At 41.3% G+C, this 26,838-nt stretch overlaps 2 protein-coding genes across 3 annotated transcripts in view; both read right to left on the reverse strand.

Moving 5' to 3' along the window:
- tgm2l (transglutaminase 2, like) overlaps positions 1–140 on the reverse strand; it is a 30,144-nt gene extending 30,004 nt beyond the window's left edge. The window contains exon 1 of the mRNA XM_068049927.1: positions 61–140. Coding sequence (XP_067906028.1) covers positions 61–73 — 13 coding nt within the window. The 5' untranslated portion in view covers positions 74–140. The remainder of the gene's footprint in view (positions 1–60) is intronic.
- Positions 141–2,166: 2,026 nt separating this feature from the next.
- Positions 2,167–26,838, reverse strand: part of tmppe (transmembrane protein with metallophosphoesterase domain) — a 29,029-nt gene continuing 4,357 nt past the window's right edge. The window contains exons 2-5 of one of the 2 annotated variants that reach the window (XM_068049573.1): positions 16,979–17,089; positions 14,163–14,328; positions 11,964–12,103; positions 2,167–4,161 (exon numbers count right to left, since the gene is read on the reverse strand). In XM_068049573.1, the coding sequence (XP_067905674.1) occupies positions 4,040–4,161; positions 11,964–12,103; positions 14,163–14,328; positions 16,979–17,089 (539 nt within the window). In that variant the 3' untranslated portion in view covers positions 2,167–4,039. Of the gene's footprint in view, positions 4,231–11,963; positions 12,104–14,162; positions 14,329–16,978; positions 17,090–26,838 lie in introns of both variants that reach the window. The other variant, XM_068049572.1, reaches the window with a different exon arrangement.

The raw sequence follows: 26,838 nt of genomic DNA on the forward strand, positions 1-26,838 counted from the left end.
TCTTACAAATAACTAATTTAAAAATGTGTTCTGTGACGGAGTCGTATTTTAAAGTCTTACCGTTTGTTGCCATATTTAAGCTCTCTTCGCTCTGTAGGATAACTTGATGCTCTTCACTTTCCAAGTGGGGGAAGAGACTGCAGTTTCAAGTCCAGCAATGTATTAATATATGACCTCCAGTGACAACGTCCTCAAAATATATGCCCATATACTTTCACGTGTGTACAAAGGGGCCTATAGTAATCATTACCTCATTGACTAACACAGGAATTCCCCCAGGGAAAAAGAAAGCTAATGCAATTCCAGTCTTTCCAAACTCAATTCAAAATCAACAGTGGGAGCCAATGAGGATGGAATAACACAGCATTGAGAAAGAGAAACATCCACACACAAAAGAAGTGTTGATGGGCTGGGTATTCTCCTGGCATGTGGTAGGGGGAGACTTACTGAGCAATCCTTCCACTTTCTGTACGAATAGCAGCCTTCATCTGGAAGGAGACATTGCCAGATGGAGGAAAGGATGAACAGCTTATCCTGACAAAGCACCCAGTAAATCAAATAATATTTGAAAAGCAATTATCCATTTGTGTTTGATATAAATAGAGACAAGAGAATGTGAAGTACAAGGGAATCTCATTTATGGAACTGTAATGAGACAGCTATCTGATTTTGTAATGCTTTCTGAAACATCATAATCCAGCGGTGCAAACTGCAGCTTGAAAGTTAGTTTTGTGTATTGCACTCTTAAATGACATGAGTATTTACTCCCCATCCTACATTGTTCCTAGCCAATAGGGCAGGTGGAAAGGCAGTCTACTTGCAGCTTTTGGCTGGGAGTACAAGTGTTGAAGCATTAGCAGAGCTGCTTACCTCTCCCTGAAATCCCTCCCCCTATTCCTGTGGCAAAGCAACTGCCCTCTTCTTTGTCTCTCTCCCACATCCTTCCCCCACCCTCCCTCAGTCACTTCAACACTGCACACAACAAACAAAGTGAATAAACCTCAGGTTCACTTTAGGTAATGAAGGCTATGTTTACACAGTGGTCAACAGATCTGTACTCTGAGTTTGAATCTCCCAAGGTGGTGGGGGAAGAGAATGAAAGAAAGCTTTGCTTGAGTTTTCATTGCAACAGGGAATCAGATTGACAATGTGACTCTGCGTTTACAGTGAAACTGCTTCACTGTAAGGCCGAAGCTGGTGTGTTAATGCATCCTTACTGGACGCTGTTTGGGAAATAAGAGCGAGACCATAGGAAAGAGTAGCTGCAACTCACTCCGACTATTGATCTGGAATTGTTACCCTGCTGGGACAGCAGGATTATCCCTTTGTGTCCCAAACCCTTGGTATTCAGTCATTTATTCTGGCAAATTAACACTAGAAACTGCAGGATGAGAACCTACATACAAATTAGGAGCAGGAGTAGGCCATTCAGCCCCTTGAACCTGCTCCGCCATTTGATAAGATCATGGCTGATTAGATTGCAGCCTCAACTCTACTTTCCTGTCAACTTGCTATAACCTTTGACTCTGTTGTTGGTCAAGAATCCATCTAACTTAGCCTTAAAAATATTCAATGACGCTGCCTCCACTACTCTCTGGGGAAGAGAACTCCACACACTAACAACCCTCTGAGAGGAAGAATTTCTCCTCATCTCTGTTTTAGATGGGAGACCTTTAATTTTTTTTAAACTGTGTCTGCTAGTTCTAATCTCTCTCATAAGGGGAAACTTCCTCTCAGCATCCACCCTGTCAAATCCCCTCAGGATCTTATGTTTCAAAAAGATCATCTCTTATTCTTCTAAACTTCAATGGACACAGGCACAACCTATCCAAACTTTCCTTATAAGATAACCTTTATCCCGGGAATCAGTCAAGTGAACCTTCTCAACTGCTTCTAATGTAGGTATATCCTTTCTTAAGTAAAGAGACCAAAATTGTACACAGTACTCCATATGTGGTCTCACCAATGCTCTGTACAACTGAAATTCTCCAGACAGTCAGTAATGCCACATTAAATATCACTGCTCTCTTAAAATGTCCTTCACTCCTCTTTTAAGAGTATCAGTTAAAACACCGTCAATGTTTCCTTATTATCACCGAGCATTTGACTTTATTAACATCTTAACTCAGCAAAATGGCTAAATGGAAGACACTTTTGGTTTGGTTCAATAAAATTTATTAATCTTTGAACAGAAAAGGAAAAGATTCCACAGGATAAAATGACCACAAAGTTCAAAAGTTGTGGTAATCATATCTAGTTCACTGTTAAGCTTCACAGCATTTCAGGACCAGCATTTACATCCAATCAACCCGACATTGTCTTTCTAAAAGAAATACTGCAATTTGCCACATATTTGCTATTCCCAAATATTAGATTAAGTCTGCTTATTCTGCTTTCCCCAGGATGCACAAAAGATGGTCTGTGTTCTGTACCTAATTGGGGATGATTAACAGCAAAAACATTTGATTTAAAAACAAAGTGTCTCTTCCGAAAAGTGACTGGCTTCTGGTGAAAGGTGCAATATCTAAAATATTCACCCATCTTTTCACTTTCACTTGCTGTGAATTTCCAGCATTTGCTGTTTCATTTCAAGTTTACATTTTTTTTTAAAAAGTAGGCTTTTCCTCCCCCATTCCTTCTGTTGTTTGATTAAGCTGTTGAAAATTAATAAAAGCGTAAGTCCACTTTTAATTCAAAGTTGCATCCTTGACATTAGCTGACAATTAAATTTTTCTGGCACTAATTTCTTATGTTTACTTGCTAAATTCAAATTATTGGATAATTCAAGTTTTAAGCACAAAAAAAAAATCTGAGTGCCCAGGATTAGCTTTCTTTTAATTTTGTTTTCTATGGCTTGGCCTGGTTGCCTACAGCTTTTTGTTTGGATATAAAACATCCAGTCAGATTTTCACAGACTTACTGCTGATTGGTGCAGGAGACAAGCAACTGCAAACTCCATCAGGCGCCAAAAGAGATAAGCATTTGGTAACCTACCGTAGACAAATTTAACTATGACCAACAAAAGTGGAAAACACTATAATTACAGAGCCTACCTTTCTCAAAGTGAACTGCATGACAAAAATCCTCTTTAAAGATGCAACGATAATACAGTATTAACAGATTTTAACTTCAGGAAGCATGGTATGAATTATAAACTGTGGTTAAATTGCAAAGTATTTCTCAGAGATTGTAATACATTCACAGGTATAAAGTCAAGACAGATAATTAGAAATCACATCAATAGAAGAACAGTCTGTCTAAGATTTACATACCAACTGTTGAACAATGCAGTAGTTAACGTCACATCATGTTGAGGAATTCATTAAATTACCAGTAATTTTGGCCATTAATAAACTGCAGTAACAATTGTGGTAATTTTGACAAATGACAAATTTGAACAAAAAATGAATATACAAAACTAGGGAACAACATGCTTTCAGTTTAATTTGGAGTTTAATGGAGGTCAGCAAAGTGAGAATAAAAAAATGTGTAGTTGGATTACATTTTGTAATAGGCATTGAAAACAGTCCAATTATTTGTGTACACTGTGTCAACGCCATGGATTGGCGAGACATGGGTTTGCACCCAGTAGCTGCCACTCATTGAGTTGCTGGACTCAGCATGCTGCTGTGAGTTGGCACTGAGTGGATGGAGACTGGAGACTCATTCACAGGCCGTGCTGAATCAATCCCCAAGTGATATTATAGGAGGCCAGGAGCCACCCTCTCAAACACAGGTTATCCATATCACCCGGAGACCACCGAAAGGATGCAAATGTAATACTATAAGCAGTGCTGCATATTTCCCCCCCAGTCCCACATTGATTCCTTTATAAGACTGCAGTTACAATCTCAGTGACAATTATGCAGTCATTGGCAAAACGTGTATAGATCTGCTCAAAAACAAGTAACTCGGGTGATCTATTAGTTATCATACAAGCAGATTACCGACTTATTTTTGAACTCATTGCCCAAAATACATCAGCGTGTGTGTAACATTCATGGTTCATAAAAGGAGGGCCTGCAGCATGATAACCAGTTCATCCAGTCTTAAAAATGATTTCTGTTATTTCCGCTCTGCTTCCAAGTCTCATTGGAATCCCATTGTAAATTGTCCCAGGAGTTACGTACACTAAACTGTTCTCACCAGCTTTGTAAAGACCTTCAAAATAAGGATTCAAAAAATAAGCACCAATTGCCAGAGGAAAAATCTGTCCAGCATGGGTATGGCCTGTTGAAAGGAAGAATAAAAACAAATGAGATATTACATTTGTACTAATAAATCTAACGATGAAGATTTTGTGAATTAAAATAATTTAAATCAAAGTGGTGAAATACATGCTCACAACATCAATGATACACAGATCTTTCACAGATAGAATGCATAATCAGCCTTGTGGATTCAAAATGTTTTAGTTTCTTCCCACGCAAGAGATGCACTTGTAATCAATCACATCTATACTCACTGAGTCAACATGCATCTGCATTTCATGCAATCACTCCATCACCACATTTACAAGGGAGCTGAACTCATAACTATGAGGCAAACCACACATCAGTAGTAAGGAAAATGTTAGAATCTGTTCTAAAGGATGTGATAAATGGATACTTGGATAATAATGATTTATGACCGGGAAATCATGTTTGACGAAGCTGTTGGAGTTTTTTGAGGATGCTACTGACAGAATTGATAAAGGGGAGTCAGTGGACGTAGTATACTTGGATTTTCAGAAGGCTTTTGATAAAGTCCCCCAGAGGAGGTTAGTTAGCAAAATTAAAGCACATGGGATAGGAGATAATATACTGGCATGGATTAAGGATTGGTTAGCGGGCAGAAAACAGAGAGTAGGAATAAACGGGTCATTCTCACGTTGGCAGGCTGTGACTAGTGGGGTACCGCAAGGATCAGTTCTTGGGTCCCAGCTGTTCACAATAAAAATGGCTTGGATGTGGGGACCAAATGTAATATTTCCAAGTTCACAGATGACACAAAACTAGGTGGGAATGTGTGTTGTGAGGAAGATGCAAAGAGGCTTCAAGGGGATTTGGACAGACTTAGTGAGTGGGCAAGAACGTGGCAGATGGAGTATAATGTGGAAAAGTGTGAGGTTATCCACTTTGGTAGGAGGAACAGACCTTCACCATTGCTTCTCTACGGATAGAAAGTATGCAAGACTGGCGTTCCTCTGATATCAACTTCCTCCTTATACAAAGTGCCTGCTCACATCAGCAGTCTAGATCTGGAAATCACTGGGGAAATAGGGTGCAAACCTGTTTCCCACCAATCCATGACACAAATCTATAGCCAACAAGCTGCCCATAATTCAGAAGCATTAGATTTTCTGCACTAACGGCACAATGACACAGCGAAGTATTGTTTCCAAGTTAACAATCTTTATATTACATGGTAAGATGTTAATTAAATAACAGATCTTCAGTTGCATAGATTAGTTAGCAATAGTGGAAACATAACTATAGCCTTTAATAATAGGCTGGGCGGGTGGGCAAGATTGCAGGTCTTCAATACATTTTTAGCTTATTAGTCACTTGATGCTCATGTCTGACTGCTGAAAACTATAGTGAAGTCATTATGTCAGCATGTGTGAAATAAGTGTGAGGAATAGATCCTCAAACCAGCCCCACATAAGCAGCAGTATGTAATCCGCCATAGTTTCTGTCACATTTCAGTGCATAGAAATATTCTGACATTATTAAATTCTATTATTAAACATGAGGCCACCACCAGTCAGGCTGTCAGACAGTAAAGCAACATCCTGAAGTGTCCAGACAGCAAATCCAGAAATCTGGTATAGCCAGCATCAGCATTTTGAGTGGAAGGCAATTGGAGATAGTGGGGAGAATTGAAGAGATACAGGAGACAATTTTAATTAATTTGGCCCGTTTGTGGACTGGCCTGCAATGATCTGGGCTGCTGGTTACACTGCTTCACAGCAGGGACAAATGGCAGGGCATGTGTGATGCACATCCGCTGATTGGTCCTAATAAAGCTCTCACTTAATTCAGGCAGCAGCATGGCCACCAATTTTGAAGCCCGCTAGAAAATTAAGTCAGATGAGCCTTGGGTAGCCAATGAACAAGTCTTGGGACAGGATTTTGTTTTTTTTGAGTTCGGACCCTGACATCGGGGTCAAATGGGGTCATGACCCTGCACTGTGTGTGGAGAAGTCATTAGGTAGTGATTTTACCTGAATTGGTCAATTTGTAGCCAGAGGGCGCTCTTGCAGTCTAATTAAGGATGTAACTTTTAACATTTAACAGTTAACTTTTTTAAAAAAATTTTCAATTAAAAAACGGCCACAGCTGACAGACAGGCTGCCATCCTGGAGGGACAATCTATGACTCGGTAGGTGGGGAGGGTGGAGCGCCTCAAAGCCTGCCTGGAGCGCTAGCCCCCAATTCCAGCTGGCATCTGATAATTGACCTGTTGACTACCTTAATTGGCTACTCGCTGCTTGCGGACAGTTAGCCCTTCTGCCTCCGATACCACTTCCGGGAAAATGGCCTTGGGGCAGGATGGTGCCAGCAAAATGGCTTAGCTGCCAGCAGTGCAAAATTACACGCCCGCCCGCCTCTGTCCTTGTCCCCATATCAGGGCGAAATTCAGCCCTTGGTTTTAAAATAATATTTATCTGCCTACTGTTCCATTCTCCAGTGCAACTAGGCAATGGGCTTACAAATATCACCCACATAAAGTCAGATTTTCAGAATAAAGCTCATTATTAACAGCAGATCCTCCTCTCTATTTTAAATTTCAAATACTATATTCTAGTACAACTCATTCTTTCCCAGAAATTTGAAATGTGTAAGTCCCTGCCTCCTTCAGTCTTTCCTTTATCCTAAAATCGACTTTTAAAAACCCAAACTTAGCATCTTTCAACCAATACTTAAACAGTTATTTTGTTTTCTCTCCTAATCTTTCTATCTTTGATGTACTGCACCATGGGTCTTGCCCCCTAACTCAGGTTTTTCAAAAATAGTCTCTTTGCTACTGAAATGAATGAGCAATATTTCATTTTAAAATAAAGCAGTTCAGACCTGTTTACAGTCTTTCTCTCCCCTCCCCATTCTTTCCGAACTGCCACTGGCTCAATATTAATATTTCTAAATTCAATGAATGACTTACAGTGGCAAATAGTATCTTTGTGAAATAAAACAACTGACCCTCCCTCTTTGCAAGAGTGACCACACCAGCAGAAAATGCTTATGGATTTTTGCTCTGAAAGTTTAATAAGCAGTCTTCAGAGTGTAGCCTATCTCTGACCAGCTGCCTTAACATTCATCACAACATTGTTCTGGGGACAGCAAATTGAAGCTGATTATTATGATTGCCTTTCCATTTTTATATCAATTCAAAGACTGAGCAAGAGCTCTGGGTTTTTCATTATTCTTACTGCCTGGTTGTATCTCACCAGTATTGCTGAATATCTGGAAAAATCCAAACTGATCAATGATCACCAATACAATAGTGGATGTCGCCAGAAGTGGCATCTCACTCCACAACTTTAAACTCCATATTCACAAGAAAAGCAGTGTTCAAGTTGCTGCATGATGTAGTCAAAACTGGAAAGTGAGTGGTCAACTGGGGCATTATCTTCACCATTGAAAAGTCAGTCATGAACCAGGAACTGCAACATTGCCCACCCGCCTGTAAATCACAAGGCACACAAACTCTTCTGTTAGAGGCCCCCAGCCCCTTGACTTGGTAATCACATCAAACTTAATTGGAGGTAAACAAGTTGCAAAGATGACTGGAGGAGGAGTCAGCAAGCCATTAACTGAGCACTCCAACGTTCTACACAGCTTATATCTGCTCTGGGTTAGAACTTTAGTCCTACTTGCCAGCCTGCATCTTAAATCCATCTGTTTCTTCAGAACTCAGTGTAGTGCTAAGCCATACAGAAGTGTGGATTCAGTGAGGACCCCCACTCCATTCTCTCCAACACTAAACAGATGTGGCTCTGGGCAGCACAGCAAGAGTTGCTAACATTTGAATTAGATGTTCCTGCAAATACCAGGAACACAAGAGTTGTTGGACCTCTATCGCAACAATGTGCCAGAGTAAAGCAAAATTTCACACACTGAGTGTCGCCGGCTGCATTAAACAGGGCAGTAGGTAGTGACCTGACACTGGCATTGGGACCATTACCACCATTTATACTGTGCTGCTCTGACTGCCACCATCTTGGGTAAGAGCCTGAGAAAAGTGGCTAAATGCCCACTTGTTTTGGGGAGGGAATACCACTTGTAATATTAAAATCAGGGTCATTAGACGCCAATTGCAATCTTAAGGTACAAATAGGTGAAGCAAGCACCACCAATCCTCCAACCATTTGTAATGATGTTGAGTTGCACCCTTAAATAGACTGCTGGAGGCTGCTCAAAAAATGGTCACTGATATTTTTAGCTTGTACTTTTGGGGGGGCATGGCAGGAAGAGCAGGAGAGACTACAAAAAAACTACATCCCACTGACAGCCTGTGTGAAGCCTCCACCCATAATCATCTTCCACCCCCAAACAACTTTCCATCCACCCCAACCAGTGCGCTGCCCGGAAGCGTTGGTTTGGCATAGACAGCTCACCCTCAGCATGTAAAGGAGGCCTGGGCTTCACAGCAATAACAATGAGTGGGCAGCAGGAATGTTCCACCCACAGTGCATTGAGAGTTAGAATCAGCTCAGTCATCTTTCTTCGCTGTGGAACACTTCCCAGACAGCATCATTGCCTAAACCTGTTCCTACTAAAGTTGGCCCCAGCTCTAACCTGATGTAATGCCACCCGATAATAAAATGTTGTAGTAATCTCAGTTAATGCCAGCTTCAGGGCACAGCTTGTTGCAATCTAGATATAAAAAGTATTGAAAAACTGGCATGAATGCAAGAGAAGGAGTTTGCCTGAAAGAACAACGGCCTGGACTTTGCGGTCAGTGGCAAAGGAATGGCGCTCACCATTCATCAGGTTTATAGATCCCCACAGACTTTTGTGGGCTTTTGAGCAGCCAAGGATCTCCTAGAGATCCTTTTCAGCATGACACCCTCTACAGGGCATCTGTAGTGTGTAAGAGTAGGGAAAGCAACTGTGTGCCTCTTCAACCATTCACACTGAACAATCCTCACTGAGCCACGCAGTGTCTAAATCAGGAAGTATAAATTAGAATATTTAATTCATTGTAAAATCATGCACAGAAAGTGAAATAAAGGGAGGGAAAGAAAGTTGGAAAGAAGTACACTCCTGTGAAGTGCTTTGGGACATTTTATTAAATGAAAGATCCTATATAAATACAAGTTATAGTTGTTGTTGAGAGAGAGATAAGAGCCAGAGAGAAAGTTAAATTTAAAAAAAAATCTCCAACGATAATTAAATTCTGAAGGCATGAGACTTTGCACTGCTAAAAGTAAATTTTCAGTACCAGAGAGGTTGTTTGGCAGCAATTTAAACTTATCATACTATTAAAAATTTACTTATGTATGAATGCATCAGTCCTAACTTTTTCTGGCGTGTTTAGTGGATAACTAGTGGGTAAGTGCTGCAATTTCCTGCATTTCCAACAACACTCAAGAAGCTTGGCACCATCCAGGAAAAAGCAGCCTGCTTGATTGGCACCCCATCTACAAACATTCACTCCCTCCACCACCGACGCACAGTGGCAGCAGTGTGTACCATCTACAAGATGCACTGCAGCAACGCACCAAGGCTCCTTCAACAGCACCTTCCAAGCCCGTGACCTCTACCACCTAGAAGGGCAAGGGCAGCAAATACATGGGAACACCACCACCTGCAAGTTCCCCTCCAAGTCACATACCATCCTGACTTGGAACTATATTGCTGTTCCTTCACTGTTGCAGGGTCAAAACCCTGGAACTCCCTTCCTAACAGCACTGTGGGTGTACCTACCTCACATGGACTGCAGCGGTTCAAGAAGGCAGCTCACCACCACCTTCTCAAGGGCAATTAGGGATGGGCAATAAATGCTGGCCTGGCCAGCGACGCCCACATCCCATGAATGAATAAAATTTTTTTTTAAATTACACAGATTTCAATCCTGAGTCTACTGGCAAGGTACTGGTGTAGCAAAGCTTGTGGAAGAGCAGGCCAACTCACACTGCAGCTTCCTGATTTCCATGTTTAACTGCACATGTACAGACTCCGGAAGTTGCTATTTGATTTACTTCTGAACAACGGTGGAGTGCTGATAGTCTCACTATTATTCACAATAGTAAATCTGGGCCATAGATTTTCTATCTACGAACAACATTTCAGGAATAAGATTGCACTCGAGCAGACAGCTTGACAAACAGAGGTAGACTCAACATGTCCTATAGCATAACTTCAGCTTCAAAACAATAAAAATCCAAACAAAGACAAATTGCGTGTGAAGAAAGCACATCCTACTTAAGTGACCAGCATTAACAACTTTAAAGGGCCAAAAGTAAATTTAAGTGCCAAAGTCTTTGGTCTTGGTCTCAATGTTTATGTAGAATGACAACATGGTCAGAGGTCATACAGAACTCTTTCTTAAGGCGTTTTGCCTTAAAGTAACGTTATTGGAAGCAGAAAGAAAAAAATCACTGCATTCAAAATGGCCACTAAACGCATTCCTGTAAGGTAAAGATTAATGTTGAGCGGTACCTCGAATTAACAACACAATTTTATTTTTTTAAATATTCGTTCGGCTGATGTGGGAGTCGCTGGCTAGCCCAGCATTTATTGCCCATCCCTAATTGCCCTTGAGAAAGTAATGGTGAGCTGCCATCCTTGGGGCATAGGTACATACACAGTGCTGTTAGGAAGGGAGTTCCAGGATTCTGACCTAGTGAAAGTGAAGGAACGGCAATATAGCTCCAAGTCAGGATGGTGTGTGGCTTGGAGGGGAACTTGCAGGTGGTGGTATTCCCATGCATTTGCTGCCCTTGTCCTTCTAGGTAGTAGAGGTTGCGGATTTGGAAGGTGCTGTCGAAGGAGCCTTGGTGCAATGCTGCAGTGCATCTTGTAGATGGTACACACTGCTACCACTGTACATTAGTGGTGGAAGGAGTGAATGTTTAAGGTGTGCCAATCAAGCGGGCTGCTTTGTCCTGGATGGTGTCGAGCTTCTTGAGTGTTGTTGGAGCTGCACCCATCCAGGCAAGTGGAATGTTCCATCACATTCCTGACGTGCCTTGTAGGTGGTGGACAGGCTTTGGGGAGACAGGAGGTGAGTTACTCACCGCAGAATTCCCAGACTCTGACCTGCTCTTGTAGTCACAGCATTTATACAGGTTGTCCAGTTCAGTTTCTAGTCAATGTTGACACCCAAGATGTTGATAGTGGGGGATTCAGCGATGGTAATGCCATTGAACATCAAGGGGAGATGGTTAGATTCTTTCTTGTTTGAGATAGTCATTGCCTGGCATTTGTGTAGCGCGAATGTTATTTGCCACTTATCAGCCTAAGGCTGGTTGTTGTCCAGGTCTTGCTGCATATGGACATGGCTGCTGCAGTATCTGAGGAGTCGCGAATGATGAACATCGTGCGATCATCAGCAAACATCCCCACTTCTGGCCTTATGATGGAGGGAAGGTCATTGATGAAGCAGCTGAAGACAGTTTGGCCTAGGACACTACCCTGAGGAACTCCTGCATGATGCCCTGGGACTGAGATGTTTGACCTCCAAAAACCACACCATCTTCCTTTGCACTAGGTACGACTCCAACCAGTGGACAGTTTTCCCCCTGATTCCCATTGACTCCAGTTTTGCTAAGTTCTCCTTGATGCCATACTCGGTCAAATGATGCCTTGATGTCAAGGGCAGTCACTCGCACCTCACCTCTGCAGTTCAGCTTCTTTGTCCATGTTTGGACCAAGGCTGTAATGAGGGGTTACTTTAACAAGTTCCTTTTGTTATGGTCAGCTATTTCTTTCATTGAAGGACAAAATTAAACAGGTAATAATGGAGGATGTCCATACCTGAGAGAATCAGGCTGATGTCCGGCCTGCTTTGTAGGGCACGTTTAGCAGCTACTGGCTGGTGTGCCAGCAACACTATAGCATCTTTGGTACTGCAGCCATCCAATGCTTTCTTTAAGTCCATACCATGTCCAGGATACCTACACAGAAAACAGCAACAGTGAGGCCATGAGATTATAGGAAAGTGGTCAATATTACCTGGGTAGGGTTATCTGGCCAGCTCTTCTTGTGTTCCTGCTTCTGCATTAGGGCGTACAGAGAGGGCTTGTTCATTGCCGCTCAGCTCTTTTGGAGCCAGTTTCATGTTCTCCAGTTCTTTTGAAATACTATCCTTTGTTTAAACTTTAAAAATTTGCCGCAAGAATATTACCGATGTAGATCACTGATTGGTCCAGAAGAGAGCAAGGACTTTCTCCTGGTATCTTGTTATTCAATAGCTTTCCTAACCATTTGCGAACTTTTTTTTAAAAAAGCACATTAGAGCCTTCTGTGAAGGCCAAACAACATGTTCTTAGTCCGACATTAATTATTTATTACCTTCGCATTTTCCTTCCCTCTGATTTCTTCCCCCCACCCCTGACAAACAAATCAGATGTGGAACTAAGAAGACTGACAATCTGCCACAAACCAATATCATTGCTGCTCCAAAGAGGGGATTTACACAATACAGAGGTGATATGTCATGCTCTCCCAAGCCACTGTTTAATGCCATGGCTGAGATAAGATACTCAACAAGCTAGGGCAATCAAACCTGCAATCACATATCTCATAGCGATTGAAGCACTTTGGCACTACAATACATAGCCCTATGATGCAGATCGGATTTCCATGTTTTATGAAATGCTATCACATGGTTTCAGAAGTGAGCTGATATGCATAGAATTCTTTTACATACAAACTAGCAGCAGGAGTAGGCTGCTCAGCTTCCTGAGCTTGCTCCGCCATTCAATAAGATCATGGCTGATCTGATTGTAACCTCGACATCACATTTCCACCTACCCCCAATAACCTTTCACCCCCTTGCTTATCAAGAATCTATCTACCTCTGCTTTAAAAATATTCAAAGACTCTGCTTCCACCGCCTTTTGAGGAAGAGAATTCCAAAGACTCACGATCCTCTGAGAGAAAAAAATTCTCATCTCTGTCTTAAATGGGTGACCCCTTATTTTTAAACAAACAGTGATTCTCCCACAAGAAGAAATATCCTTTCCACATCCACCTTGTCAACACCCCTCGGAATCTTACATGTTTCAATCAAAGCGCCTCTTACTCTTCTAAACTCCAGTGGATACAAACCTAGCCTGTCCAACCCTTCCTCATAAGACAACACCCCCATTCCAGGTATTAGTCTAGTAAACCTTCTCTGAACGCATTTACGTTCCTTCCTTAAATAAGGAGGCCAATCAATTATAAGTTTAAATATATAAACTTAAACTTACTTTTAGTTACATTATTTTCAATGTTAACACACTGGGTTTTCAAAATTCCCAACCATTTTTGGGTCAAATTTTGAACTAAAACATCAGCTGTATCTACACAAGACCTTCCTCGAGTTGAATCAGCTCCAAATTCCTTCAGACTCAAAGCAACCTCACACACTCTGAATGGGGTACAGTGTAGCCTCATTTGAAGAGGCCAACACCAGCCATGGGTGCAGCTATACTCTGAGTCTCATTGTTACCTGACAATTTGTGGCCTCTGCTTTTTCATTTCATTATTTCCACTGCAACCTGTGGGTTAATAGCACTATGTCTGTCCCCTTAACCATTCTCTCACAGGAACAATGTACTATAAGCAGAACCCCTAAAGTTGTGTATTATTTTTGCAATGCTTACCTTTGTTTAAAATTAAGACATAAAGAGGTCTGAATCATATAGTAATGTGTGGCTTAAACCTCAAAGGTCAGGAAAAGAAAGGCCACAAAGTTCCACTTTTACAAAATCTGTGGTGATTGGCCTTACACAATCCTGCACTGAGATTCAGTGAACGATTCACGGATTACTGGTCAAAGGGAAAATGTTAAAAACTTCCCATTTGCTTTTTGAAAGTTACTCTTTGATTAATCTGAGGAGGGGGAAGGCCAGCTACAAAGTGCCAGAGTGTTTGACTTTCTCAGAAAAGCTGTTGCATTCCAAGCCTTTGGAACACATTCCACAAGGGCGGAGTACACAGTGTCAAGATGGAAAATGAAGAACTTACCGTAACATCTCTGCTTCGATGTCATCAACTCCAGCCAGACAGAACCAGTCCTTGTTCTCACTGGGGCTGTAAATCTTGACGTGCTCATTGTGCAGCGGCTGGATTTTTAACGTCTGCAGATGCTTAAACCAGTTGGTGATGTCAACACTGTAATAGTCGTGGTTACCTGGGAGCCACAGAAAGATGGTGCACATGTTACTATTGCTTGTTTAGCCACACTTCCATCAACTGCCTCAAACTAACTAGGTCAGAATGCCAGAGAAAAAAAGGGGGTGAAATAATAGAAAAAGGCTGGGAATCCCTAACACTGGGTATATTCTAAATGTGGCAATCCCTGTAGCACTGGCTGTAAACTAAACATGGGAATCCCTGTAACACTGGGTATAAACTGAACACATAGCATTAGGAAAAAAAAAACGGGGCAGGTTAAGCATTTTGAATGGGACCAGTCATCTGTTCTGTTAAAGGTTTCCATCTGAAATGTTAACTCCTGCAGATGCTGACTGACCTGCTGTGTATATCCAGCATTTTTTCTGCTTTTATAATAAATTGAAAACATTAACTTCTAATACCGGACAGGTACACTAAGCTCCAGTATTAAGCCAATGCTACGGAGATCTATGGAATTATTGTTCAGTATAAACCCTGTGCTACAGGGATTTACATATTCAGCATACATGGTATTCCCAGATCCACAGGGATTCATACGTTTAGTATACACCCAGAGCTGCGCATGGAGATTCCCACATTTAGTATAAACCCAGTGCTATGGAGATTCCCACGTTTAATATACACCCAGAGCTACAGGGATTCCCACAGTTTAGTATATACTTCGTGCTATGGAGATTCATAAGTTTAGCATTTAACCATTGCTATATGGATCTTGTGGGAATTTATATGTTTAACAAGAAATGCATGGCAAATAGGGATACAGACAAAATGCCAAACCCTGCTAATTTGTGACATGATGCACCATCTCATTACCTCCCAATAACCCAGAAATGAAAGCAAGCATGAGTAAGAGGAAGAGACAATGGCCAGACAATGGCCAGACAATGCCCACTGGCCAGTTTCAGGTCATTGCATAACCATCTCTATCCAACAGTTTTATCATTCAATAACTACTTTTCAAATGAAGAGGGAAATATAATTATAGGAAGAAGCAATTGAGAAAAGAAGGACCTGCAATAATTTCAATTAAAAAAATGAAGCATTTCCATTTAGTTTAATCAGCAAGGTTCTTCTGCTCTTTCCAGGTAGATTTGCAATAAAGTGCTGTCCTTTATTTTTAAAGTGAAGCTTAAAAAGGAACTTTTATGTCAAGTTGACAAAATGCAGAACTAAGCCTGTCAGCTCTTTGTGAGAAATCCATTATTATTATTATGAATCATTATTATTAATAATAATAAATGGAGCTGATAATAGAAGACAACAGGAAAGCGAACTCCAGTGAGTTGAACTGTGATTTGCAAAATTGATAGGCTTATTTAAAGTTGCAGTCATAGTCTCATTTCTACATTGAGGCAAAGTGGTTTTGGGTACACATCATTGCAAAAGCGTCTGCATAATCAGACTCTACCACAGTACTAAAGCACTGAGCAGTGACATTCCCTCCAGGAGTTTTCAAAGCTTGCAGCGTATATCCAGCCTAACAGTTAATTACTGCAGTTGGAGTTCCATGAATCTGCCACCTAGTGTGGTACATTAGGCACTAACCCACATGTGGGCTCACTGGGAATCCTGATACGGCGAACTGCATTTCTGATCAGGGAATAAAAAATGAATAATAGGCATCGTCCTTAGGCATGTGATCTCAATACTCATTCACATGATATATCCATGGGAGTTTAAAGTTCACAAAAAAACATGCTAGTAAAATGGTGAGATGAAAAGCAGTGTTTTTTCATTATTGTGAGCACTTTATTTCCATACAGCTACACAGCAGCATTTAACCCAATATTCATCCCTATCTTGCTCAAGCTGTCTGTTTTTGCAGAGATATCTCTCTGGCTTTCAGCTCCTTCCCGTCTCTCTTCTGCCTACAAATTCACTATAGCCCCCTGTACCAATTAACCCATAACACTCAATAAGTTTTAATTTATTTTGTAATAGTCAGGTAAGTGGAATATTTTTAGATCAGGTTAGAAGGGTCGCTAATCCCATGGAACTATCTGCATGAAAATAGGTTGATTTAGATAGTCAAGTGTAGGAAGCAAGCCAGTTCATATCCATGCTGATCGATATTAACTAGAAGAAGCCCAAAATTACATTTGCAAGCTTGCATGGCCACTTTCATGGCCGCAATTAGGATACAGAAGCAGTAATCCAACAGAAAAGTGCAAAACCATAACTACACTAACAGTGGGAACATTGTGGCCTGTGTGGTTTTTATTAACTTTATTTTTCTGGGTGAAAGCTTCCTCCAAATGTCAACCACCTTCTACTGATAATCTTTCTTGCTTAGTTGTAATTAACACTAGTCATCTGCACTATAGGTATAAGAATTAAGCTGCAGCATCCATACTATAAGTTTCAATTTTAACAACCAGTATGGAAAAATGCTTTACAAATCACTCACTGATCTGTTAATAGGGCTTTTTTATTGTTTAAAAAAAGTATGTTTAACTGTTGGACTGTTCGCAGGTTCAGTGCGAGTCCTGTCTTCCTGGACGAACTGATTTTGCAAGTTTTCATCTTGCATACTGTGACAATGAAAATAATAATCCATATGTTTAATTTCTACAATTCCCAAAGATTCATTTTTATCAAGTTTACATATGCGTGGTGACAATGCTGACACTTATTAAATATTTTACCTGTAACAAAATATGTCCCCAGTTTTGGCATCAGCTGTCGTAGTGGCTCTGTGGCTTTTCGGAGGTTGACTACTTGAGAGTCTGAGAGGTCACCAACAATCACAATGATATCTGAAAATCATGCAGTTATTTAGATAATGTTTGCTTTATCAACAAGTGTAAAATCAATAATGGCACAATCTAAATAATACTCCATTTACAGAAAAAATGTCAGAAAACAGGACACCATCATTATTTTCATTTTACTTTAACTTTCCAGTAATACACAGAAATTGCAACAATGAAGCAGGCCAGTCGATCCAACCAGTCCATGTTGACATTTACCCATTCCCCACAAGAAAATAGTCCTAATCACAATTACCCACCCTTTTCCCATATCGCTTCACTCAACCATTCAATCTAATCTTGATTGTTGACATAGTTTCTGCCTCAACCATTAACCCTAGAGGTGAATTCTACAGCCTCACTACTCTCTGTGCAAAGAAGTTTATCCTGCCCTCTGTTCTAAATCAGAGAAGAACTGTATCATTCAGGCCGGGATAGTCTCATTTTAATCCCTGATCTGTGTTGAGTTAGTTGATCTCAACTAGAGCCAGAACAGGAGCATGGCAATTAGCTGCAGTGCACTGCAACAATGAGGAAAGGCAAAAAACATCCCAAAATGCATGTGTGGAGATAACAGGTGGGGGCAGGGTTATTTGGTTTCTGATATTCCCTGACATCCCCCCCTCCCCCCAAACCCTGTTGAATAGCCTAATCCCCATCTAGAGTTACATATGAAGAGGGTACAGTCCTAAATTGAAACTCAACCAATAGCCCCCCAACCAGGTAGACTGTAAGTAGTGATCAAGAGGGACACAAAACAGCAAGCTGCCAGTGGCCATGGTGAAGGAAGAGGACGCTTAACATCCTATGTCACAAGAACATAAAAAATAGCAACAGAAGTAGACCATATGGCCCCTTGAGCCTGCTCTGCCATTCAATATGATCATGGCTGATCTTGGCTTCAACTCCACTTTCCCGCCTGTTTCTCATACCCCTTGATTCCCTGAGCCCAAAAATTGCCTATCTCAGCCTTAAATATACCCCACGATGGAGCATCCACTACCCTCTGGGGTAGAGAATTCCAAAGATTCACAACCCTCTGAGTGAAGAAATTTCTCCTCATCTCAGTCCTAAATGATTGACCCCTTATCCTGAGACTGTTCAAGATTCCCCAGCCAGGGGAAACATCCTCTCAGTGTCTATCCTGTCAAGCCCCTTCAGAATCTTGCATTGTTCAATGAGATCGCCTCTCATTCTTCTAAGCTCTAGAGAGTATAGGCCCAATTTACTCAGCCTTTCATCATAGGGCAAGCTTCTCATCCCAGGGACCAATCTAGTGAACATTCGCTGTACTGCCTCCAAGGCAAGCATATCCTTCCTTAGCAATGGGGACCAAAAGTGCACACTGTATTCCAGGTGTGGTCTCATCAAAGCCCTATACAACTGTAGCAAGATTTATTTATTCTTTACTCCAATTCCCTTGTCAAATGTGATTTGCCTTCCCGATTGCTTACTGTACCTATATGCTAACAAAGTCTCTCTGAACATCAACATTTACAAGTTTCACATCTTTTAAAAAATGGTCTCCTTTTCTATTCTTACTACTGAAGCAAACAACCTCACATTTCTCCACATTATACTCCATCTGCCATCTTGTTACTCACTCACATAACCTGTCTATACCTCTTTACAACCTCTGTGCCCTCCTCACAGCTTACATTCCCAGCTTGCTTTACTTCGGCAGCAATCTTAGGTACATTACTCTCTGTCTCTTCGCCCAAGTCATTAATATAGATTGTAAATAGCTGAAGCCCCTGCACTAATCCTTATGGCACTCCACTAGTCACAGCCCGCCAACTTGAAAACGCCCCGTTTTTCCCTATTCTCTGCTTCCTGTCTGCTCACCAATCTTCCATCCATGCTGATATATTACCCCCAACGCCATGAGCCCTTATCTTGTGTATTAACCTTTTTGTGAGGCACCTTATTGAATACTTTTTGGAAGTTCAAGTATACTACATCTACTGGCTCCCCTCTGTCTACACTACTAGTTACATCCAGAAAAAGCTCTAAAACATGGTTTGACTCTGTCTGATCAAAATATGAGTGCATCAATAAGACTTACTGAATAACAGATTACAGCTCTTTGGTTACCCTCTATTTCTGGTATGTAATTTGTGTCTTCGGCTGTGACGCCAGACACAAAATATTTGTTCAACGCCCCTGCCATTTCCTCACCCCATGATAATTTCTCCTGTCTCTATCTCTAAAGGACCAATGTTTACTTTAGCTACTCTCCTTTTTATATACTTGTCAAAGCTCTTACAATCTGTTTTTATATTCCTGGTTATTTTACTCCCATTTATTTTTTCTCTTTTTACCAATTTTTGGTTGCTCTTTACTGGTTTCTAAAATTCTCCCAATTCTTAGGCTTACTATTATTATTTGCAACATTATATGTCTCCTCTTTTATTCTAATACTATCCTCAACTTCCCTACTAAGCCAGCGATAGTCCTTTCTAGCAGAGGGTTTGTTTTTTTAATGGAATGCGTTTTTATTGAATATTTTGAATTGTTTCCATGTTTCCCACTGTTTATTTACTGCCACACACTTTCAGTATATTTACCGAATCAACCTTATTCAGCTCTCCCCTCAGACCTGTGTAATTGGCTTTGTTCAAGCTTCTTGTTTGAGATTGATTGGCACATACCCAATCAAACACAAGGGGCAGAGGTAGCAATGGAAGGTGATCAGGTTAACTGTTGTATGATCGTTTTAAATGTAATGTCCCTTTAAGAACTCAGTATGCTAATGAGCTAAGTACCAGGATATAGTCATGGGACTAGAAGCCACAGTTAATCTGCACTGTAACACTCTGGACAAAGGTTCCATATACAGTTTGCTCTGAATTGTGTGTATTAGTTTTAGCTGTTAATAAACCTTCTAGAGATCTTTAGGAAACTGGAATCCATATACCTCATTGTATTCCTTACGATAACACAAAAGAAACGCAGGACATGGTGGCAGCAGTGCTATACAGCGGTGATTGCTTGAAGACCATGGGTAAAACAGCAAACCAGATGTAAAAGCAGTACAGAAAACAGAAGAGAAAATTTGAAAAAACAAGTGAAGGAACTTCAAAACAATCACCCACGTACCTTCGAAGGCCGAGAAAAGCTCCATAGAACGGAAGCATGGCTGAAAAGCAAGCAGTTATTGTGGTGACAATCGAGAAATCCTGGTTTAAAAAAAAGTTTTTTTTTTGAATGAGTTTTTAAAAAATTCATTTTCTAAAGATTCCATGTGAGCAAGAGAAATAAAAAGAGGAAAACCCTGAAAAGCACGTGAACTGAACAAAAACAAAGTCCGATAGTGAAAAAAAAGCTTAGGAACCCCCCCCCCCCCCCCCCACACACACAGCAGAGTCTCCATTAAAGCAGTCAAGCTGTAAAAAGTATTAAACCAGTCAAGTGTGATGATGATAACTCAACTTTAGCAAAAGAAAGCAAAGGGGAAAACCCTTGAACTGCCTTATCTAACAGCTGTGAAAACATACAAGCCAAGTGCTGAAAGAGAAAAAGAACAGAGAACACTGTCAAGCACCTGTTACACTCCGTCAAAGCAGCTAGCCTGAAAAAATGAATTTCTTAAAGGGGTAACAGTGCAGAGTTAATAGAACAAGTTTTAAAACATGTTTTAAGCCACAAATTGAAAAGTCATACTTAGTACAGTGCTAAAGGCACACACAGAGCTGAAAAAAGTTAAATATAAGTCAGAAAGCAAAAAGAACAGCAGAAGGATGGATACCAAATTTCTCAGCATGAACTGGAAAGCCATGATATCCTATCTGAGTTCAAACTCTTTAAACAAAGAATGCAGTTATGCTTCGTAGACCAAGCTGTCACAGAACCAGGGAAGCAGGCTGTGAACCTACTGATTGTAGTTGAAATGAAGGGTTATACAGAATCAATACCTCTGGCTTATCTGAAGAGGACCAGAAAGATCCCGCAAAGATATGGAAAGTGCTAGATGATCAGCTTAGTAAGAGTGAATTTTAGAATTCATCACCTGGAATTGATGTCCAACAGGCAACAGCCACAGCGATCAATAGATCAATTCTTCAGTAGATGCCGTAGTAAGGGCAAAAAATGCGATTTTTCAGAAACTGAATTATCGGAGCAAATAAAGGAGCTGGTGATTGTCTCACAACTATTGAAGCCTTTGAAAAAGATCTCTTGGGGGGAAAAAGGTCACAGCATTGATGCGCTGCTAGAAGATGGTAGGAAATACAAAGCCATTGTAGCCAGACAACAGAATCTGCAAGCACTAGTAGCAGCCGACAGTATCGGCACGGTAGCCAGGTCACAAAAAGCAAGCAAGCTGTGTGGTTTGTCCGCTAAGTTATCCCGCATTTCAAGATCTGTGCAAGGTATGCGGTGTAAAAGGGCACTGGGCCCGCCTATGTAAGAAATCTGGCTCCAAAGACGCTGCCAGAAGTCACAATAGGACACAAACAAACAGAAGACAGGCATAGCAGCATGGCAACAACAGCAAAGAGAGCACCAGAGACCTGCGTAAACGCAAGCTGATACAAGAACTCCACAGCGAAACAGACCTGAGACAAGACTCAGAGCGGAGCGATTTTCAGCCACAGGATGAACCTGACACATTGTGATGAAGTCAAACAACTGGACTATTAATATCACGTGCCCAAAGAAAGTTGGCAAACACATACTCAGGCCTAAGATTGATATGGGAGCTAGTGCAAATATCCTAGCAGTCCGAATCCTGAAGGATATGTAGTGGGGTCATTGGAAATTAATGACACAACCAACAAGTGCAAAGTTAACTGCATATAACGGGTCACCCATCCCTTGCAGTGGCACACTAACAATGCAATGTAGCTATGGCAAGTCTGCATGGAAACCACAAATATTTTACCTGGTAGACACAAGCAGACCAGCAGTGGTAGGCCTACCAACGTGTATGGACCTCAGGAGCGCAGGAGTAGACCAAATGGCCCATCGACCTGCTCCACCATTCAAAACGATCATGGCTGATCTTAGGATTCAACTCCACTTTCCCACCTGCTCATCACACCCTTTGACTCCGAGACACCAAAGATCTGTCTATCTGAGCCTTAAATATATTCAACGATGGAGCATCCACAACCCTCTGGGATACAGGATTCCAAAGATTCACAACCCTTTGAGTGAAGTAATTTCTCCTCATCTCAGTCCTAAATGATCGGCCCCTTATCCCGAGACTGTGTTTTAGATTCCCCAACCAGCGAAAATAATCTCTCAGTGTCTACCCTATCCAGCCCCTTTAGAATTTTATAGGTTTCAATGAGATCACCTCTCATTCTTCTAAACTCCAGAGAATACAGGCCCAATTTACTTAGTCTCTCATCATAAGACAACCCCCTCATCCCAGGGACCAAACTAGTGGACCTTTGCTGCAGTGCCTCCAATGCAAGTATAACCTTTCTTTAATGTGGAGACCAAAACTGCACACAATATTCCCGATGTGGTCTTACCAAAACCCTGTACAATTGTAGCAATACTTCCTTATTCCTGTACTCCAATCCTCTTGCAATAAAGGCCAACATGCCATTTACTTCCCTAATTGCTTGTTGTACCTGCATGTTAACTTTCTGCGTTCCTTGTACAAGCTCACACAAGTCTCTGTGAACATTGACGCTTACAAGTTGCACACCTTTTAAAAAATATTCTGCTTTTCTATTCTGTCATCTCGTTGCCCATTCACTTAACCTGTCTATATCTCAATGCAGCCTCTCGTGTCCTCCCCACAGCTTACCTTTCCACCTACCTTTGTATCATCAGCAAACTTGGATACATTACTCTCTGTCATTAATAGAGATTGTAAATAGCTGAGGCCCCAGCACTGCCCCCTAGTGTAGGTAGGTGGTAGGAGAATTGAGGGAAGGTGGGGATGTGGTAGGGAATATGGGATTAATGTAGGATTAGTATAAAATGGGTGGTTGATGGTCGGCACAGACTCGGTGGGCCGAAGGGCCTGTTTCAGTGCTGTATCTCTCTATGACTCTAATCCTTGTGGCACTCTGCTATTTACTGCCAGTCAATGTAAAAATGCCCCGTTTATGCCCACTTGTTCCTTCCTGTCTGTTAACCAATCCTCTATCCATGCTAACATATTACCCCCAACTCCATGAGCCCTTATCTTGCCTATTAACCTTAGGTGTGGCACCTTACTGAATGCCTTTTGGAAATCCAGGTATACTACATCTACTGGTTCCCCTTTATCTACTCTACTAGTTACCTCCTCAAAAAACTCAAAATATATTTGTCAAACAGGATTTCCCTTCAGTAAAACCATGTTGACTTGTTCTAATCATACTGTGCTTTTCTAAGTGCATTGTTAAGACTTCCTTAGTAATAGATTCCAGTATTTTTTCAACGATTAATGTTAGACTAACAGGCCTACAGTTCCCTGTTTTCTCTCTCTCTCCTTTCTTGAAAAGCGGAGTACATTTGCGAACTTCCAATCTGATGGGACCATTCCCAAATCTAAGGAATTTTATGAAAATCATAGCTAGCACATCCACTATATCTGCAGCTCTCTCTTTTGAAACCCTAGGATGTAGGCCATCAGGTCCTGGAGATTTGTCAGATTTTAGTCCCTTATATCTCTCCAATACTTTTTCTCTGCTGATATGAATTCCCTTAACTTCCTCGCTCTTTTTAGCCCCACGTTACTGCCTATTTCTGGTATGGAACTTATGTCTTCCACTGTGAAGACAGACAAAATATTTGTTCAATGCCTCTGCCATTTCCTCATTCCCCACGATAATTTCTCCTGTCTCTGTTTCTAAGGGACTCATGTTTACTTTAGCTACTCTTCCTTTTGATATATCTATAAAAGCTCTTACAATCTGTTTTCATGTTACTGGCTAGTTTATACTCATTCTATTTGTTCCTTTTTAATCAACTTTTTGCTGACCCTTTGCTGGTTTCTAAAACACTCCTAATCCTCAGACTTGCTACTCTTTTTTGCAACACTGTAAGCCTTTTCTTTTAATCTAATACAATCCTTAACTTGCTGAGTGAGCCAGTCTTTCTGGCTGAGATTTTGTTTTTCAAAGGAATGTGTTTTTGTTGAACATTTTGAATTGTTTCTTTCAAGGTTTCCCACTGTTCATTTACCACCATACCTTTTAGTCTATTTACCCAATTTACCTTAGCCAGTTCTCCCCTCATGCCTACATAATTGGCTTTATTTAAGTTTAAGATTCTTCTTTGCGATTGGAGCATGTCACTTTCAAACTTAACATGAAATTCAATGGGATCATGATCACTATTATCCAGTGGATCTTTTACTATGACACTGCTTATTAACCCAGCTTCATTACACAATACTAGATCTAAGATAGCTTTATCCCTAGTTGGCTCCACAATGTATTCCTCCAAGAAACTGTCCTGAGCCTCTAGACCACTTCTAGACCACTCCTTCTTCTAGACTACTCCTTCCAATTTCATCGTCCCAGTCTATATGAAGATTAAAGTCCCCCACAATTATTACATTGCCTTTGTTACAAGCTCCAATAATTTCTTGTTTAATGCTCTGTCCAACAGTATAACTACTGTTAGGGGGCCTGTAAACGACTCCCACCAGTGTTTTCTGATTCTTGTTATTCCTTATTTCCAACCATACTGATTCTACTTCATGATCTGCTGAGGCCAGATCGTTCCTCATTAATGCCCTTATGTCATCCTTTACCACCAGTGCTACCCCTCCTCCTTTGCTATTCTGCCTGTCTTTCTGAAATATTGTGTACCCTGGGATATTTATTTCCCAACCTTGATTGCCATGTAACCATATCTCTGTGATGATTAGATCTAATTCATGTACCTCTATTTGTGCCACAAGTTCATCTATCTTATTGCAGATGCTTCACCCATTCAGATATAGAATATTTAATTTCATTTTTTTGCTTCTATTCCCTTCAATGACCTTATCTGAAGATGTACAATTTCTGTTAAACTCTCTGTCCCGGTCCCATTTTGCTTGTCTTTACCCACAATACCATACTGTTCCGATACCTTGGCCTTTCTCTTTGGATTTCTAAATCTCACCTCTCCCTTACCCTCCCCCAACTCTTAGTTCACAACCTCTAGTCTTATCTGCTAGCTCACTTGAGTTTGTACACACTGTCCCTTCCTGTCACACCCTGATTAACATTATCCTTTTTGTTATTTTGCTCTCTTGCCTTCTCCTCTCTCTTTAAATTAGCACGTCTTCACTCACTTGGTCCCTTGCCCCCACTATTTAGTTTAAAGCACTCTCTACTGCCCTAGTTATACAACTCACCAGAACACTCGCCGCAGCATGGTTCAGGTGTAGACTGTCCCAACGGTACAGCTCCCACTTTCCCCAGTACTGGCATCAATGCCCCATGAATCGAAACCCATTTCTCCCACACCAATCTTTAAGCCATGTATTTAACTGTCTAATCTCATTTACCCTACTCCAATTTGCTCAGGGCTCAGGTTAATAATCCAGTGATTATTACCTGTGAGGTTCTGCTTTTTAAATTTAGCCCCTAGCTGCTCATACTCCCTATGCAGAACCTCTTTCCTAGTCCTATCTATGTCATTAGTACCCATGTGGACTATGACAACTGGATCCTCCCCCTCCCACTGCAAGTTTCTCTCCAGCCCCGAGCAGATGTCCCTTACCCTGGCACTGAGTAGGAAACAAAGCCTTCTGAACTCTCGCTCTTGGCTACAGAGAATGATGTCTATCCCTCTGACTATACTGCCCCCTATGACCACTACATTCCGATTTACTCACCACACTTGAATGGCTTCCTGTGCCATGGTTAGTTTGCTCATCCTCCCTGTAGCCCTTGCTGTCATTCATACAACTGGAAGAACCTCAAACCTGTTGGACAATTGCAAGGGCTGAGCCTGCTCCTCCTCTGTCTTCTCGATCCTCTTACCTGCCTTACTCGCAGTCACATCCTTCTGTCCCTGATCACTGACCAAATCAGAAGACCCTATTCTATGGGGTGTGACTGCCTCCTGGAACAAAGTGTCCAGGTAACTTTCCCACTTCCTGATGCATCGCAGTGTCTGTAGCTTGGCCTCCAGCTTACTGACTCTGAGCCGAAGCTCTTCAAGCTGCAGACACTTACTGCAGACATGTTTGCCACGATCACACTGGCATCCACCAGCTCTCACATACTGCAGCTGCAACACATCACCTGCCCTGCCATCTAGATTGTGTTTTAAATAACTAATTATTTACTTAATTAATTAATAGAAAATATTCACCACCAATCTATTAAGCTTAACTGTTATTAGTAAATAAAACCTTACAATTAGTAAAATTACCCAAGTTTTGAAAGATAAATGAGAAAAAAACTCAAACCAAATCAACTACCTGTTTTCCTGTGACGTCACACTTGGATTTTTTTTTCTCCTCAGAATCAGGTCGGTCCACTCTGGTGGCCTACACTGGCTAGCTGCTTTACACTGCTCGCTGTTCCCGCCCGCTCGATCTCTCTCTCTCTCTCTCTCTCACTCAATTAATTTAAATTGATTTTGCTTAATTAGTTTATAGTTCCCCTCCTCACTGAACTCCCTCACTTACCAAACATCCTTCCTCACATTCTGTGCACTCAAGCAGCACACTGTGACTATCCACAAGATCACCATGGTAGCCATTACAGCAGAAGAGATCAAGGGTACCTGCATTGTGTCAGTCCAGGGCTTACAACAAACGTACCTGGACAGGTTTGACACCATGGGAGATTTCAAAGGTGATGCCG

Source organism: Heterodontus francisci, chromosome 17, assembly GCF_036365525.1.
Source record: "Heterodontus francisci isolate sHetFra1 chromosome 17, sHetFra1.hap1, whole genome shotgun sequence".
Taxonomy (NCBI): Eukaryota; Metazoa; Chordata; class Chondrichthyes; order Heterodontiformes; family Heterodontidae; genus Heterodontus; species Heterodontus francisci.